The following is a 19380-nucleotide window of genomic DNA, read 5'->3' on the forward strand; positions in this document are numbered from 1 at the left end:
GGAGACTTTGGAAAATCACTCTTTAGAAAGTAATTTTTAGAGCAGAAATTCTACTAGAAATAAAAGTCTTCAGGCAAACTAGAGCTCATTTTATTTTAATCTGTCAACAAACACTTTATACCCATTTTTAAACTAAGAACATAGTTCTCACTATTAACCAGCTGTCAGTAGAGCACTGGTTTATTTCCCCTACCAGTGGTATGAGATGTGGCTATTTTAATTAAGTATATGCATCTCATTTACAGTGAAGTCTGCAGCCACAGATAAAAATGAATCTAAAAACGAAGAGGAAAAACCCAGGTCTATAGCCAAATTAGTCAGTGTGTCTACATACTAGGTACCTATAAATGCCTTCAGTCTAAATATACCTACAATAGTTTGCAATAAACACACAAATATAAAGTAAACATTTTGGTAAACTAATAAAAGCTATATGAAATATATGTATCCAGAGTCAGACGCTTCAGTCAAAAGTTTACAATTAATATCCAAATATTTGATTAGAGAACAATTCCTATCATAAGTAAAAGTCTAGGGGATAAAAGTATATAACACTTTAGAAATCAAAATAGAAGAGCCAACGAAAAGTCCAGAATTTTTAAGTTAATCAAACGAATACTTGAATTTTTAAAAACCAAAATTAAATGGTATTACTGGTTTCCAGTGAGACCATAAAATGGCAAGAGTGTTATTAAAGAAAAATTTTATCAGTATTTTTCTTCATTCTAATTGGACCAGTAAATTGAAATTTCAAACTAGAATTTGATGTTTTGGAAAAGGAATTAGTTAAAAATACTATGAAATCTATAAAATCCACTGTGTTTACGCAATTATTTGCTAAATAATTAAGCTTTTCTCTTTAGGACTACTTCAAAAAAAAAAAAGGATAGCTTCATTTTTAAAAGCAGTTTAAAAGATGTAGAAGAAAGAAAATACTAACTCCATTATTGAAAGGATATCTAAGCAATAATCACAGGAGATAAAAAAGCAAGGTAACTCAACCATCTCACGAATTCTTCTCCTTGAGTCCCAACATTCTCCTTACGCTTTATTTTCAATTTTAATATAATACATTCCCAATGTTGTTAACTGCATAATAATTTTACTATAATTTTCCATACTTGTGCTTTATGTAACTATACATACTGCTTAGAGTCAAATCCTTGATACAACTAAACAGCACACAAATAACACACACCTGTAATGGCATCGGGTCATCCGTAATAAAGGAAATTTTGAAGTTACTGCAGATCAGCTTTCCCCACAGATCGTATTGACTTGTGTCCGTTGCAATGCATTTTCTCACAAAATTGACTTCATTTACAACAATTTCCCCTTTGAAAAAGAAAAATATTGTGTGAGCTACAACTATACCATAAAATGTCTACACTCACCGTGTGGCCTATGAGGATTACTTCATGATGACCAGAGTAAGAATGAACCCTGGAGGCTCACCAGGTGCCAGGTGCCAGGAAAGCTTTCATCAAGAGCAACAGTAACAGTGAGGCACTGCCCACCACTGTAAGATACAGAAACTGAGGCACGAAGAGCTGAGGGGTCTGGGATGGTTCAACCAGAAAGGCTGAAACCGAGTCTGCACTTAATACTATGTGATACTGCCTCTCATTATCTTTTATTGAAAGGCCTTCTGGAGAAGAGATAAACTACACTCTCTTCTTCAGAGTATTGTTTGGAGTATTTGTGTTTTATTAACATGTGACTTTACATCCCAAACCAATGTCTTTGATTCCTTTACTAAGGGATGAGAAATAGAGTTTGGACCTAACCTCAAAATCAATAACACAATCTATTATTGGTAAACAGGGTTCAGGATGGTGAACCCTAGGAACACCCTGAACTCATCTCCTCTCATGGACATACTGAGTCTACAGCTACATACAGACAATTTCCTTTTAAACCCTAAAGGCTAGCTGAGTGACAGCTCCACACTGGACAAAGGAGAACTAAACCATATGCAAGTAAGTAGGAGAGGCTGGGACATAATTTCATTATATATATCACATCCCTGCATGGTGACCCACAACCAGGATGGAACTCAAAACCCAGAGTTTCTCCCTGAGGAGTGAAGGGTTCAAATGCTACATCAGGCACCCCAAGTTTTAACACATACCCTGAGAGACATGCCCCCCAAACATGGAACTTTAAAAACCAATGAGGTTTGTGTCCCAAGACCCATAAGACCCTAGAGATCTGAGAAACTGCTCTTAAAAGGCTAAGACACTTGGACTCACACACCTGGGGCCCAGGTCGCAGGCAGTGATGGTGGCCAGACTTCAAGCGAAGGAGGCTTACCTGCTTATATTAAAGCACTAGCCTGAAGGGCAGGTGCCTTATTTAACACATCTATCTAGGAGCCTGTTGGAACACTCTCTGGGGACAGACTAGTGGGCGCCATATCCACACACTCCCTCTGCTGTGCTCCAGACCACCAGTATCTCTCAGAAGGCAGCTTTTACATACATCTGGTACCCTGATTTTTGTGGTTGTCTCCTGGCTCTCGTGGCCAGTAGGGCTTACACCTGTCGTCCCACAAGACTATATGTATTTGCATACCTTAAAAAGTTGATGCTTGAGGGTTTGGCTTCCAGTCAGCCATATCGAGGCACTGAGATCCTCCCCTCTGGGACACTGACTGGTTTGGCACATCCTAAATTACTGGGATCTACTAAAAATATAATAGACTGATTGGACAAGCAGGATTGTTTGAGAGATAACAAAGAGCTGGGGAGGGCTGAACAATAAGGTTCATCTCCTACACAATGCCCTTCCTTCAGGATTGGGAGAGGTAGTTGTTTCATCTACTATATAGACACCAACATAGAGAGTCAAACAAAGTGAAGAAACAGAGGAATATGTTCCAAATGATAGAACAAGATAAAACCTCAGAGAAAAAACTTAGTTAAATAGAGTTAAGTAATTCACCTGATAAAAAGAGTTCAAAGTAATGGTGGTAAAGGTACTCACCGAAAATGAAAACAGTAACTCAAAAAGATAAATATATTCCTATGTTTACCGTAGCATTATTTACAATAGTTAAGACATGGAGAAACAACGTAAGTATCCATCAATAGACAAATGGATAAGGAAAATGTGCTATATATACACAATGGAATATTACACAGCTATAAAAAGGATAGGATCAGCCACTTGAGACAACATGAATGGACCTAGAGGGTATCATGCTAACTAAAACTAGTCAGATTGAGAAACATAAATACTATATGATTCCAGTCATAAGTATAATCTGAAAAAAACAGATAGATAAAAATCAAAATCAGAACTATAAATACAGACAACAAACTGATAGTTGCCAGAGGGGAGGAGAGTGGGTGATTAGGCAAAGAGCAGGAGATACAGGTCTCCAGTTATGCAATGAGTAACTTATAGGAATAAAAAGCAGAGCATAAGGAATATGTCACTGATATTGTCATAGCTATGTAATAGGACAGATGGTAGCTACACTTGTGGTGAGCAGTGCATAATGTATAAAGTTGTCAAATCACTAAGTCATACACCTGAAACTAATGTAACATTGTGTGTCAATTATACTCAGATTTTTAAAAATTGCATTTAAGTGAAAAAAAAAAAGAAAGAAAAAAGAAAAGATGATCACCAAACTGGGAAGAAAAAAAAAATGCATGAACACAATGGGAACTTCAACAAAAAAGATGGAAGATCTAAGAAGATACTGAACAGAAGTCACAGAATACAATAACTGAAACAAAAGTGCCCCAAAAGGGTTGATGAAAGGTAGATGAAAAAAAAAAAAAAAGGAATCAGTCAACTTCAAGAAAAGGCAATAGAACCCACCCAAATCAGAATAGCAAAAAGAAAAAAAGAATGGAAAAATGTGAGGATAGCTTAAAGGACTTACTGGACATCACATGGACTAATGTTTGCATCATCGGGCTCCCAGGATAAGGGAAAGGGAAAATCTTACTAGACTGTAGACTGTAATAGACAGAAGTTGTTATATTTAAGCCTCACAGTTGCAAAACAAAGCAAAAACCTATACTAAATACACAGAAGATAAAGAGAAAAGAATATAAGCATACCACTAAAGAAAGCCATCAAAAAAAAAAAAAAAAAGCCATCAAACCGCAAAGGAAGAGAACAATGGAAGAAAGGAACAGAGAGGAACTACAAAAACTGCCAGAAAACAAGTAATAAAATGGCAATAGGCACATACCTCTCAATAATTATTTTAAATGTAAATGGACTAAATGTTCCCATCAAAAGATACAGAGTGGATGAATGGATTAAAAAACACTTGTCTATATGTTACCTATAAGAGACTTACTATAGATTTATGGAAAGAAGGACGGAACAAGGGCTTTTCCATGCAAATAGAAACCAAAGCTAGAGTATATATACTTACATCAAACAAAATAGACTTGAAAACAAAGACTGTAATAAAGACAAAGAGGGTGCTACATAATGATAAAAGGGTCAATTCAATGAGAAGATATAACATTTGTAAACATTTATGCGCCCAACATTGGAGCACCTAAATATAAAAAGAAACTATTAGCAGACTTAAAGGGAGAAATAAGACGGCAATATAATAACAGTTGGGGACTCCATTCCAGTCAACAGTTTGTAAAAGCACAAGAAAATTACAGGCCAATTTCCCTGATAAACACAGATGCAAAAATCCTCAACAAAATACTTACAAATAAGAAAAAATCAATAATACATTAAAACCATCATACACCATGATGGAGTGGGATTACCGCAGGGATGAAAGGATGGTTCGACATCTGCAAACCAGTCAATGTGATACACCACATTAACAAACTGAAGGGTAAAAATCCTTTGATCATCTCAATAGATACAGAAAAAGCATCTGACAAAATTCAACATCCATTTATGATGAAAACTCTCAACAAAGCCAGTGTCGTGGAAAACATACCTCAATATAATAAGGGCCATATATGACAAGCCCACAGCTAACAATAAACTCAATAGTGAAAAACTGAAACTTTTCCCTCTAAAATCAGAAATAAGACAAGGATGCACACTTTAATTCAACACAGTACTGGAACTCCAAGTCACAGCAATTAGCTAAGGAAAAAACCAAAAGTCATCCAAATTGAAAATGAAGAAGTAAAACTGTCATTACTCAAAGATGATACGATATATATAAAACCTTAAAGACTTCATCAAAAAATGGCTAAACTAATAAAGTCAGTAAAAATCAATATACAAAATTTGATTACATTTTTATATACTAATAATTAACTACGAGAAAGAGAAATTCAGGAAACCCATTTACAATTGTATCAAAAAGAACAAAATACCCAGATCTAATTTAACCAAGGTGGGGGGGGGGGGCCCTGTTTATTGAAGACTATGAGATGTTAATGAAAAAAATTAAAGATGACACAAATAAACAGAAAGATATCTCATGCCCATGACTGGACGAATTAACATTGTTAAAATGTCCACTCTACCCAAATTCAATGTAATATTAAAATTCAATGTAATATTCTACCAAAATTCAATGTAATATTAAAATTCCAGTGGCATTTACCACAGAAATAGAACTATCTTAAAATCTGTATGAAACCATAACAGACCCCAAATAACCAAAGCAATCTTGAAAAAGAACAAAGCTGAAGGTACCATGCTCCCTGATTTCAAGCTATATTATAAAGCTATGGTACTTAAAACAAGGTAAACAGACATATAGATCAACAGAACAGAATAGCCCAGAAATAAACCCACCCACACACATACGGCCAGTTAATTTCTAACAAAGGAGCCAAGAGTATACAATGGGGAAAGGACAGTCTCTTTAATAAATGGCATTTAGAAAATTAGATAGCCATAGGCAAGAGAATGAAACTGGACCACTATCTTACATCATACATAAAAACTAACTTAGAATGACTAGAATTTTAGAAATTAAAGACTCCATAAAACTCCTAGAAGAAAACATAGGTGGTAAACTCCTTAACAAAGGTCTTGGTGATAATTTTTTGACTTTAACACCAACAGCAAAAGCAACAAAAGCAAAACAAACAGGTAGGACTACATCAAACTAAAAAGTTTCTGCACAGCAAAAGAAACCATCAACAGAATGAAAAGGCAACCTATTGAATGAAAGAAAACACTGAAATTATGTAAGAGGCTAACATCCAAAATATATAAAAAAGACTCATACAACTCAACAGCTAAAACAAAACCAAACCCGATTTTAAAAATGGCCAGAAGATCTGAATAAGAATTTCTCTAAAGAAGACATACAGATGACAAACAGGTACATGAAAAGATGCTCTATATCATTAATTTGTCAGGGAAATGCAAATCAAAAATACAATAACACATCACGTCACATCTGCTGGAATGGCTATTACCAAAAAGATCAGAAATAACAAGTGTTGGCAAGGATTTGGAGAAGAGGCGATCCTTCTACACTGTTGGTGGGAATGTAAATTGGTGCAGACACTGGAAAACAGTATAAAAGTTCCTCAAAAATTAAAAGCAGAAATACCATGTGAAAAAAAAAAAAAAGAAAGAAAGAAAAGAAATACCATGTGATCCAGCAATTCCACTTCTAGGTATTTATCCAAAGAAAATGAGAACATTAACATGAAAAAATATATGCACCCACATGTCACTGCAGCATTATTCACAACAGCCAAAATATGCAAACAAAGTATTCATCAGTGGATGAATGAGTAAAGAAGATGCACACATTACCCCCATTGCCCAGGAATACTATTCAGTCATAAAAGAAAATGAAATCTCGCCATCTGCAACAACATGGATACACCTTGGGGGCATTATGCTAACTGAAATTAGTCAAACACTTTATAATCTCTCTTATATGTGGAATCTAAAAAACAAACAAACAAAAACAACCCAAGGTCTTAGATACAGAGAATAACTTAGTGTTTGCCAGAGGTGCAGGATGGAAGAAATGGGTGAACTGGTTTGGTTTTTTTTAGTTTACATAAACTGAATTTTAAAAATTTAAATAAGCTATATTTTATAAAGCCGAAGTGAGTTCCCCTCTGCACCCAAATTATAACTTACTTGGCAATAAAACTTTAAAATATAGTTTCAAAGTTAAAAGGGAAGATTAAAGAAAGAAATGTAAGAGGTCAAAACAAAATTTATAATGTGCTTTGAAGGAAACTATTTATTTAAAGCGTGGTCTTCATTAAGATAAACCTTAATTTCAAGATCTAAAATTCAACGAGACCCACGGACATTTTTAAGCACTCCATCTTCAGGCTCAATGGGAGAAAAGGGAGGGCACTGATCTACTTCATCTATATTTATCATTATAAAAACCTTAACAGTGGTGGATAGAACCTGTTTGCTGACAAGCCACAAAAACCTAACCAATTCAAGAATGCAACTATGGTCTCAAAGCGATGCTTTCACTCAACAAAACTGTTATAATAAATCTGAGTTGCAATAATAGCTTTTAAAGTTCTTAAAAATACACAAGATTATTTTAAGAACAGCAGCCTACTATTTACTTGAAGATTTAATTCAAATTTACTCATGTCAAAGTCTCAGCTTAAACCAACTGAATAATCTTCCATCCTGAAGACAAACCTTCTGCACATGGCCTGTTGAGGCCCTGCGCTCCTCACCCTCTGCCACTGTCCTCCTCACCTTCACCCTCACACCACAGTGCTCTTTTAATCCCTCTTAGGGATCATACTGCTCCCACTGGATGCACTCTTTGCACATGCTGTTCCCATTTCCCGGAATATTCTCCCTTAGCCTAATCACTTTCTCAGAAATGCTTTTTATTTTTTTTTTTAATCTCCCTGCCTAGATTAAATCCCTCAATCCCAGCATCATACACTTGTAATTCCTAGCATTTACACAGCTACAATTATATATATATATTTTTAATTACTGCCTGTCCCACCCTTAGGATCATATGCTCCATGGGGGTAGAAGGGGGAATGATTTTTCCATAATGCTGATATGTCAGTTCCTAGACAAACGCCCAGCACAAGGTAGGTGCCTATTAAATGAGTGCTGAACATGTGAAATCACTTCTCTGCTTCCTGGTTCACCAGGCAACTACCAACAATGGAAGAAGAGGTGCTCCAGACAGAACAAAAACCAGGAATTTAACAAGGCCAAGCAGCCAAGAGGGTGAGGAGATAAGATGCATGGGAAATTCACATCAAGTCAGAAAAAAGGAACAGAACTGCTGTGCTTGCCTACCACATACATAGGGAGCTGTAAAATATACCAATGGGAGTTTCTCAACATTTTTCCTCTTTGATTCTTTCAACAACCCATAAGGTATGGCAGATAAGTTACTTGGATCCAAAGAAGTTATATCACTTTCTTAAGATTTAAAAAATATTAAGAAGTAAGTTTTCAATTTAGAACCAAGTGTTCTGATTTCAAATCCAGTTTTCTCTATTCTTACATAAAATTAAACCTATTGTACCTAGAAACAGGAAGCACGAAAACTGAATAAAAGATTCAAAGTACTAGTCTTAACTGGATTCTAATGAGAAAAAAAACTTTAAATGACAAAAATTTACGTTGAAACTCATAAAATAATTCAAACACATAAAATTTAAATCTTCCACAGCTCCTTGAGCCCAATGCTTCCCAGTATCGTGGGATATTGGGATATGCCTCCCAAGAACATGGGCCTGTCTTCCCCCCAAGAAATCTTAGCTACCTATTATAAGAGGGCCCTTAACTTAAAAAAAAAAAATACCCTAAATTAATTATTCACATTGCACACAGATGTCATACTCCTGCAACACTGATTTCTTCATATAAGAACTACTGGCTCACGAAGTATAACCTACATCACTTCATGCTGTGCCACCTTTCTCAACTAGCAAACTCATCTGCCCAAGGACTCTCAAACCAATGCTACGAAAAGTCATTCACTTCTAACTCTAAAGATTCATATACATTTTTTATGTATGGTATACTGAAAAATTAACTTAAAAAAAAAAAAAAGCCACACCACAGGATTTTAGGTTCCTGAGAAGGGGAGAAGACGTGATAACAGAAAAAATAGATGAAGGTCTTGGGGGACAGGACATGGCCACCTCATAGCACCATCGGCCAATTGTATTTATGAGGCACACACTCAAGGACAGCCCTTCTTCTCTAGCAACATGATCCTCTTACTGATGGCACGAATGTAAAATGTCAAGCCCATGAACGCAGGGAGAATGAGACAAAGATAAAAGGGGAATGCATTTAATGAGTCCAGGGGATGGCCAAGCACAGCCCACAGATGAAGTCCAGCCCCGGTTTTTGTAAGTAACATTTTACTGAAACGTATCCATGCTTATTTGTTTGTGTACTGGCTCTGACTGCTTTCACGGACAAAGGCAGAGCTGAGTACTTGCAACAGAGACTTTTTGGCCTTCAAAGTCCAAAACATTTACTGCCTGATACTTTACAGAAAGTTTGCTAGACATGGTTTCTTAAGAACTTTTACATATATTCAGATGGATACAGAAAAACAAAGAGATGTGTATATATGTGGATTAGTAACACAGGTGCATGTTTTCTACTCTGGCTCCTACAGGCCTAAAAACAGTTAACACTCCAGCAACAAAGTACATTCAGCACACGAACCTTGGTATTTAAAGACCATTCTCCAATGACAGGAACTTGCAATCCTTGCAAAAACAGTTAATTCCAGGACTGGGGCAGAGGAAACACAACATAAGTAGGGAGTCTCTGGTAGGCTGAGAATGCCAGAAAGGAAGGAAGAAGAAAGAGAAGGGGAGAGGACATTTCAAAAGGATACAGGCACCAACATGAAAGAAGTCATCACCATCAGTAAAAATGGAGAAACTGTCAGACTAAAGACACTAAGGAGACATAATGACTAAATGCAATATGGTATCCCTGATGGCCTCTTGGAACAGCTAATGGACATTAGTGGAAAAACTAGGGAAATGTGAATAAAACTTAGCATTGTTTATTTCTTAATTTAGCTAAATTTAACAGGATCATGTAAGATACTAACTTTAGGGGAAGCTGGGTGAACAGTATATGTTAACTGCACTCTTTTATACAACTCTTATAAATCCAAGTGTATTTAAAAATAAAACTGAGAGGGCACCTGGGCGGCTGAATCAGTTAAGCCTCTGCCTTCGGCTCAGGTCATGATCTCAGGGTCCTGGGATCAAGCCCCACATCGGACTTTCTGCTCAGTGAGGATTCTGCTTCTTTATCTCTCTCTGCCCCCCACTCATGTTCTCTCTCTCAAAAATAAATAAAATCTTTAAAAAATAATAATAAAAGTGAGAAATAACTGGACAGAAATAGAAAAGTAACAACAACAAAAGCTGAATAGGGATTCTCTGGGCTGTGGTCTTTAAGGAAACTGAAGTGTCAACCAGCGCTGAGAGCAGAAAATGGGAATGAGCCCTTGGAAGGGAAGAGAAATTGGGCGGGATCGAGGGGAGGACGGAAAGGAGGGCACTGCTGGAGAAATGCTCTGCTTGAGTCGTATTATTATAAGCATATAATTAAGTAAGTGTCAAGTTAACCCGGCTTGAGTTTATTTGATAACGCTAAATTATGTTCACATGCAACCAGTCTTTAAAATGGTTGGCTCACATAGCACAGCTATCTGCTCTCCTAACAATTTTCTGCTCATACTCCATAAAAAAGCAGTAACACAGGGTAGGAGCTGTTAAAGCTTACTCCAAGTACTGCAGTACTGTTGAGCTTAGAGACAGGAAAGAAAAAGATACTAAATGGGCTCTTCCTAGAGAGGACGGATACAAAATACAAGACTACTGAGACTGTCCTTGCTGCACCTTGAATTAGTGAGCCCTAAGAAAGAAAGCACCTGACAAAAGCTTCAGAACTCCAGGAGACCATGAAGTTTTCCCAGGGACGACTCTGGCATCTGTCAGGTGGCAGAGCAGTGTTGTGCTAGCCGGCCTGCACTGGCTCAGGAGAACCTCCAGTTCCTCCCTGTGCCCCTGCATGCCCCCCAGCCCAGGCTCTGGGCCTTCAAGATGACAGCTCGCGATCAGCCCTAGTGAGAGGATTTTCACCACCAAGCACTTCCCAGCACACCACTGGAGGGAAGCCACAGGGAGGTCTCATGGAAGATAAAGCAGGAAATTTGTTTCACTGTGGGGTAAGCAAAAAGCACCCCAGAAAAAGCTATCTAAATCAGATGATGGGTCAAGAGTTTGTACTACAACCTGGAAAGGGATCAAGAAATCATCAAAATTTCTCTTCACAAGACCCTTCCACCCAAAAAAATAAATAAGAAAGGAAATATAATTAAAATTAATAAATCTTCAAAAATGGTAGAGCTAAGGTTTTTAACTTTCAGAGAACCAAAAAATCAGTCATGTTATATCTCTCATAATACCTTCCACATTTAGGAAGTCAATACATTTAGAAAGTCAATACATGACTCATGAATAAAAATAAATTTTCCCATAATACATTTTAGCTTAAGAAATAGTTTAAGACAAAGCCAACTGTATACAGTGGCTAATTAACTTACAGAATGTGTTTAAGCCAATACAGAGTTCAGTACATGGCTTTACATACGGTGACTGGCTGTCTGCAACTTTCAGCATTAATACAAGGATGGTCACAGGCAAAGGGGGACCAGTTGTCACCCTAGCTGTACATAAATACAGGAATTAAAGTAGCCTAAAAATTATTAAGGGACGCTGCATCTACATGGAAGACAAACACAAAACGTCCGATGCCGCCATGGGTACTAAGGGTCCAATTTTGCAGATGACACTATACAGAAAAGCATGAGATCAAGGAGCATGTCCAGTAAGTGCCACCTACAACGTGGGCTGAAGGAGAGTTAGAAGTGCAGACCCTGGGAAAAACCCAGAAGGAAATCCTGAAGGCAGAAGAGGACAGAGATAGAACATGTGATGACAACAGTGACAAAGGCCTAAATGAGGAATCAGGCATTTGGGAGAGAGAAAGGAACCAGCCTGACTGAGGCAATTATCAACGCTGGGAAACAGTGCAGAGGTCAGCAAGGTGGAGTGCTGGCAAATCACAGGGGTTACAGAATTGGATTTTTACATTGGGTAAGCAGGATTTTCCTCATGCAAGTTCATGGAGAGATTCTGAGCAGAAGCCAAGGTACAGAGAGACTGATGGTCAGAAGCGAGGAAGCGAATAACGAAATTCTGGCTCAAGGTCCTGCAGCGGCATCTGAGGAGGACCGCTCTGAAGGCTCCAGAGGCGAGGGACAAACATAATAGTTACATGCTTCGCTGTTCCAAAATGGAGTTACAGGTCCTTCTGGGCTTTCAAAAGCAACATATCTCTGAAGCAAGACACTACAAAAAAAAATCAGTCTACAAATCATCTCTAAGGCCGATCTATAAAAAGGTATTAAAAAACAACACAAAACATAAAACACCCAAAAGAGAACATCTACCTTCAAGGGACTTACTGTGCAAGCGAGGAAGTAAGAGTTACAGCGAGGCAGAAAACAAGAATGGTACATAAATGGTCTAAACAGTGAATATGTAAAAAAATAAACAAGACATCTACCCAACAATGGCTATTTTCATTTTCCAGATGGCCCAGGGTCGTATGCTTTCCTGATCCGATTACAAAAGACTCTGACAATGAGTGCATTCATTATCGATCTAACAGTTAATCTTGATGCTGAAAGCGCTGCTGGCATTACAGATGGGAAGGGGGAAAGAGCTGAGCTGACTCGGCCTTAGCACAGTGGCCCAGGCTCGGCAGGCACTCAAGATGCAGAGCAGAAGTCATTTCCTGACGCCTCCCCAACCTCAAATCTTGCTTCAGTGACCTTCCTCTGAGCCCTCACAACTGCTCTCCTGAAGCATTTTCCCCAATGAACTGAAACTGTCTAAGGGCAGGACCCCAACCTTTTTAGCTTTTTACGCCACATGCACTGGAAACCTGTAGAACGATTAACTCCTTACTATTAGCCACAGCACTTCAAGCCATCCCTCCCTCCCACCTCACAGATCCTTAACAAGATCCCATCCCAGAGTTAGAAGACAGAAAAGGCCAGCAAGCCCACTTACTGCAAAGCTCATCACCTCGTGACAAAGCTGCTGGCATTCCACCAGCCTCTGCTTTGGCACAGCCAGTGACAGGAAGTCCCCTGCCTCCCAAGGCAGTCCATTTTTCTGGCAGCTTAAATTGAAAGTTGCTCCTCAAGTTGGGTCAAAATCTGTCACTGCTGTGGAAAGGGCACAGCTAAGGACAGAGCTCCTTTTACCCCACTAGAGAACTTCTAGGCCGACATCCAATCCACCCTCTCTCCAGTTCCAAAGCATAAATTTGTACCCTAATGTCCCCAGTGCAGTTAGGTAGGCCCTGTTGCTTAGTGGTTAAAGGCACAGCCTGGGAGCTGGGCTCAGAATTCCAGCTCTGCCATACAGGGAAAGTGACTTAGCATGTGCAACTACAGTCCTCTCATCTGGCACACGAAGATAAAACGGGTGCCTCCCTGAGACAGCTGTTATGAGGAGTAACCTGAAAGCTATGTATTAGTTAGGGATTTTAGTTGAAAAGTGTCAGAAGTGTACCTGGAGCCAGCTGAGCAAAAATAAATCTGGCTTTTGTGTTGGCTGGACTTCAAGCAATATGGAGCAGCTTGAACGCCTTCACAAGTCCCCCTCGGTGTCGTACCCCTGCCTCTCTCTAAGGATTTCACTCTTTGGAGCAGGTTCTCTGGAACTATGGCCACTGGCAGAACTACCAAAAAGGATCTCTTCCCTTAGTACCGATCTGAAAATAACAGAGGCCCAGCTGTGTCCATTCTTGCAGTCTGGGGTGGGTTATTATCCTTGCTGGCCACACTAGAACCCAAGGCAGTGTGGGGACGGGGAAGTTTGATGTGTCAAAGGAGAGAAGGTATATTTTTCAGAAGACAGTGAAACAATTCCTAGGCAGACAAAATTACTGATGTTCTCTGTATAAGTGCTCATTAAACTGTAGCTATGAGGGGCGCCTGGGTGGCATAGTCGGTTGAGTGACTGCCTTCGGCTCAGGTCATGATCCCAGGGTCCTGGGATCGAGCCCTACATCGGGCTCTCTGCTCAGCGGGGAGCTTGCTTCCCCCTCTCTCTCTGCCTGCCTCTCTGCCTACTTGCGATCTCTCTCTCTCTGTCAAATAAATAAATAAAATCTTTATAAGAAAAAAAAATTGTACCTATGAGGGGCACCTGGGTGGGTCGGTCGGTTAAGCATCTGTCTCTTGGTTTCAGCTCGTCATGATCTCAGGGTCTTGGGATCCAGCCCCACCCTGGGCTCTGTGCTCAGTGCAGAGTCGCTTGGGATTCTCTCTCCCTCTCCCTCTGCTCCTCCCACTTGTGCTATCTCTCTCCTCTCTCTAAAATAAATAAATAAATAAATAAATCTTTTAAAAAAATCCTATCTATGATGTTATAAAAACCTCATCAAGTGGTTTCTAACCCAGATTCCACAAATCAGGTATACCACAAAAACAATTCATGCAACCAACATAGAGTTCTTAACCTTTTATTTTGCTAACTTCTTTATTTATTTTGCTACTATCACCACCATTTAACAGAGAACATATCTATACCAAGGAAACTGGAAGGACAAAATCTCAGAAATACAGGACAATCGTTTAAATCAACTCAGCTCTATGGGGAAAAGCTGCATTTTTTCTTAATTTTCTCAGTTTGACCAAGGGCTGTTAAAAACTTCGTCCAGATCTGACGCCAGCCAGACTCTGGGATAGAGTAATATAGGTCACTGTCTTCTACCTCGTCCACAGGCTTTGCTGTGATCCAGGCACATTACTCCTCCAGCACTTTTATTCATCTAGCACAGAGCCAGGCCCCCAGCTCAGGTGCTCAGTGAACTGCTTCACCAGTCCAGCAGCTATCCGAAAAAGATATGAGCATAGTCTGGGGTGCGTGGGTGGCTCAGTTGGTTAAGTGACCCATACCTGATTTGGGCTCAGGTCATGATCTCAGGATTCTGAGATCGAGCCCCACATTAGGCTCTGTGCTGGGTGTGGAGCCTGCCTAAGATTCTCTCTCTCTCTCACCTCCTGTACCCTCCCCTCCAAAATACATGAATATAGTCCGGCAGTTTTTGCCCTTAATAAATATATGCTGAAACATACATGCACGCACACATGTATTTAAAAATTCAAAGTCTCTGGGGCGCCTGGGTGGCTCAGTGGGTTGGGCCTCTGCCTCCGGCTCAGGTCATGATCTCAGGGCCCTGGGATCGAGCATGTGGGCAGGGCTATCGTAACAATTCAAGATGGTGTTCTAGGGGTTCTTTCATTTAGTCATCACTCACTCAGCAGCTCAGTGCACCACACTAGACATCAAGGCCAAAAGCTGAATTAGGTACAATCTCTATCTCAAGGAAGTTCATGAACCATGCAAATTGAAAATTACTAACATAAAGCACAATTGAAATTAAATTGCCAGTTTCTTCTATTTTCTTCACTTAATAAAAGATGGAGATAATTTTAAATTTAGCCTTGTTAAGTTCCAAAGGAACACACAGTAACTGCACACAATTCATTTCGTGTCTAATTTTCATCCGTTTGTAAAAGTTCAAACTTTGGGCAACTACAGTAGGATATCCTTGAACCTAAGGCTCTATGCCAAAGGATAACATGCAATACTATATCTCTGAACAATCACTTCTTGTTCCGTGTGACTGTGTAAAGCCACAGGTGCCTTGGCCAAGTTTCCTTGTGGTTTCTGACTATAACGAAGGCAAGAACTGTATTATTAAGCCCTCTTAGTAAAAAACCCTAACCTAGCCCAGGTCTTCAGATCACCAATGCCTCAGTTACTTTCCAGCTGTCTTCCAGATTTCACAGGTCAAGTAGTAGGATGCAGGCCAAAGGAGGAGTAACGGAGGTTCTAGTGCTGGTCAGACAGGTAGGGGGCTCAAGGTGGGGAAGCAGGAAACAGAGACCAAAATGAGGTGGCAAGACAGAAAGAAACTGGGGAGTGTATGGGAAGGCCAAGATGAGAAAGTAAGAACAGAAGGGGTGAGGAAGGAAGGCAAAAGACACACTCAGCTAGGACTGGCTAAATGTTTTGTAGGAAACAGGTTAGCTGCAAACACAAATCAGAATGTCTAGAATCAGCTGCCCCTTCTAGGACACATAAACCACTTAAAGGCAGGAAATGAGTTTATATCTTCCCTCAGAAAACTGTGACTTTTTAGTAGAAACTAAGTTTTTAGTTAATTCTACAGAAGGGATAATCCTTCAGTGTGAAGTTCTTCCTGCTCGTTGATATTCAATAACATTTTCATAAGCATATCTTAAATATAAAAGACAATCCTAAAAAATCAAATGCTATCATTTATATCTAAGACCTGTTGTTTATTGATGCCAAATCATCACATCAGAAGAGGGAAATCAAGGCCTAAGAACAGGGCCTATTCAGAAAAAAGTAAAGGAAGCCAAAGTTAATAGCTCACAGGCCCTTACTTATTTAAGATGAGTACTGTTTCCCACAGCTGACTTTTAAATGCCTGGAGTGACTAAGGCTAAAACAGAGCACACAGGGGGAGCAAAGGTTACTTATTAATTCTATTGTTCACTCTCAGGAAAAGCACAAAGGATTATTTAGTACACACTGGTTGGATAAAAAGCATTAACTAAATAAAGGCCAAATATTTATAACTAAGTCCCATAATAAAGTCAAAAACAATTTTTAAGAGTTAGCATCTATAATATTGAACCATAGGTTGACTGCAGTATGTTAGTTTCCACTTAACATTTAAAATTTCAAAGCACAAAATTTAAAGTTTCCATATCTGTTCAGGTATTACCTATAAGTTCTAATCATTTTACTAGGTTTAGCATTAAGTAATGACTAAGATTTTTAAATGTTGACAGTAGCCACACAAATTGGTATTTGATTAGATTTCAGGTTTAAAACAGGCTTTCCTAAGTATCCGGCTACTCCCCACAAGAATCATATTAAACAACTAAATTTTCCATTTATTATTCAATTGTCATACAATTCAAAATACCAATTAAATAATATTTTATATGCTTTAAAACTTCTATCGCCAATTCCTATCTCCACCTCTTAAGGTGTTCCAAGGTAAATTTTGTTCTAAACCAGTGCCTCTCCACTGGGAGGAGATTTTGCTCCCACAGGCAAAAGACAAAAGTAAGTTTTGGCAACATCTGGAGACATTTTGGTGGTCACAACTAGGAGGTGGAGAAGGGGGTGCTACTGGCATCTGGTGGGTAGAGGCCAGGGATACTGCTAAACATCCTATAATGCATGGGACAGTCCCTATTACAAAGAATTATCAGTCCCCAAATGTCAATAGAGCCTCTGTTGAGAAACTCCATTCTAAACTGAAACAAGTAAATTTGCAAACACAGCTGACACCTTCCCCCACCAAAAAAAAAAAAAAAAAAAAAAATTGCCAAGTAATTCAAAGTTCACTAAGTTTTGTTATTGGTATAGAGACCCAAACATAATAAAAGTTGCTTTTCACACTATTAAAACAATGACCTATTAATCATTAATGCATGAAGTTGCAGACATGAAGGGCAACCAACGAATACTCTCACTACCTATCCAAGTAATGACTCCTTTAAAAATGAACATTTCAGGAAATAAAAAACGACATGAGGTAGTGATATTCTTGACAGCTCTCTAGAGTGCTTACATTTTCAAGGACAAACACCAAATTCAGAACTACTTTTTGTTGCTGTTGTTTAGTTCTAACAAGTTTTTCTGTCATCTCAGTCGTTAGATTTTTAACAGGATAAAGTTTAACATAAATAAATACAAGGGAGAAGTTAACCACATGGTACTAGTTGGGAGAATCATCTTGGACCAAAAGACTTTACTGAAGTATCTGTTGAAACTCTGATGTTTACCTGGCAAAAGGACTGGCTCCAGTTTTTTAATCTTCGGTTCTGAATTAATCTTATCGTCAGTCTGAAATACATTAGCAAAATAAATCAAGATCAAAACCCTTCCTCCCCCATGAGATTCTAAAGGAATTTTTGTTTTCTAAGTGATGACACATGCAACAGACACACATTTCCCCCGCCCCCCCCTTAAAATCTTTCACATCACCAGATCTTTTCAAGATCTGTTCATTATCAATTGCGAGTCCGACAAAACCATTAAAACTGCTGTGCCGCGTCCAGGTGTTCACATTTATGACAGATAGGTAACGTCTTTCACCAGATGCTCAGAAGCGATGCGATCATGCTGGCGGCCACAGTGCGGACAACTGCCAGGCGAAGAACTAAATAAATCCAACTCCAAACACTCCCTTGAGTCTCATCACACGGTAAACTACGGATCACAGGTCTCTGAGCTGAGAATGGCTGCGGCGAAGTTTTACAAGTTTCCACCGAGCCAGTGGGGGCTCCCGAGAAGGCGCGTTCCCCGGCGTCGGGGCTCCGGCAATCGCGCGGCTGGGAACGGGGAGACTGGGGGAGCCTCCCGGGGGTCGGCAGCTCCCAGTAAGCGCCAAGGAGAGGGTCGCTCGTGGGGTGGGGGTTGTTTACCTGGGGCGGCGGCAGGAGGTAGGACCTGAAGGTGGGTCTGGGAGGCTTGAGGGAGAACATGGTGTTGCCGCCTTTTCACTCTGGCCGGGTCGCAACCCGGGACCCGCCGCCGGTCAGCGGTAGCGCCGACGCCTCCCGACGCCCGGGGTTCACAGTTCCCGGTGCGGCCGCCCAGGCCCCGTCTGCGGCCAGCCGGGCCGGGCGGACTGACGGGCGGGGACACGACGGAGCGCCCGCCCGAGCGGGGAGGAGCCGGGGCAAAGTCGGGTCGACTGGGGCGCCGGGGCCCATCCCCGGAAGGGGCCCGGCGCCCCGCCCCGAGAGACGGTGCGTGCGGGCCGGCGGCCGGCCGCTCCCGGCCTCTAGGCTGCGCTGGTGCCGGAACGCAAGTCTTGCACCGCTTGCCTGCTGCCGGGACCTCAGCAAAGGCGCCGGGGGGAGCGGGGCTCGGCAGCCATCTTGAGAGCGCCGGCCGCGTCTACGGTGGCTCACAGGGCTCACGGCGGCCCACGGGGACCTACGGGGGCTCGCGGGGGTCATGGCGGAGGCTGGAGAGGGCCGGCGACCTTGGCACAGATCCCTCTCTTTCTAGGCTGCTCCTTGCTGTCTTTTCCTGGAACAGCTCCCTGGACTGCTCTTCGTTTGTCACCCAGCTCGCGCGATCATTGTGATTTTAAGTCGTGCGGAGGAGCCCGGGCGTTGGGGAAGGGGGCTCTGGTGTCCCGGACTCAGTCCCGCGGTGCATCCAGCGCGTGAGAGACCCGAACTGGGAAAGTGGACCGGTGCTACAGCCAGTGGCCACGATCAAACGTCCAGCGCGGTCTGTGCCGCAGGTGATAAAGCTCCCTTAAAGGACC

At 40.6% G+C, this 19380-nt stretch overlaps 1 protein-coding gene across 2 annotated transcripts in view; it reads right to left on the reverse strand.

The window, feature by feature from the left end:
• The window catches only part of MTMR10 (myotubularin related protein 10), a 51099-nt gene extending 32109 nt beyond the window's left edge, over positions 1-18990 (reverse strand). The window contains exons 1-3 of one of the 2 annotated variants that reach the window (XM_080807556.1): positions 18524-18990; positions 17882-17942; positions 1199-1335 (exon numbers count right to left, since the gene is read on the reverse strand). In XM_080807556.1, the coding sequence (XP_080663682.1) occupies positions 1199-1335; positions 17882-17942; positions 18524-18583 (258 nt within the window). In that variant the 5' untranslated portion in view covers positions 18584-18990. The remainder of the gene's footprint in view (positions 1-1198; positions 1336-17881; positions 17943-18523) is intronic. The other variant, XM_080807557.1, reaches the window with a different exon arrangement.
• Positions 18991-19380: the final 390 nt, after the last annotated feature.

The sequence above is a fragment of the Martes martes genome (assembly GCF_963455335.1).
Source record: "Martes martes genome assembly, chromosome: 7".
Lineage (NCBI taxonomy): Eukaryota > Metazoa > Chordata > Mammalia > Carnivora > Mustelidae > Martes > Martes martes.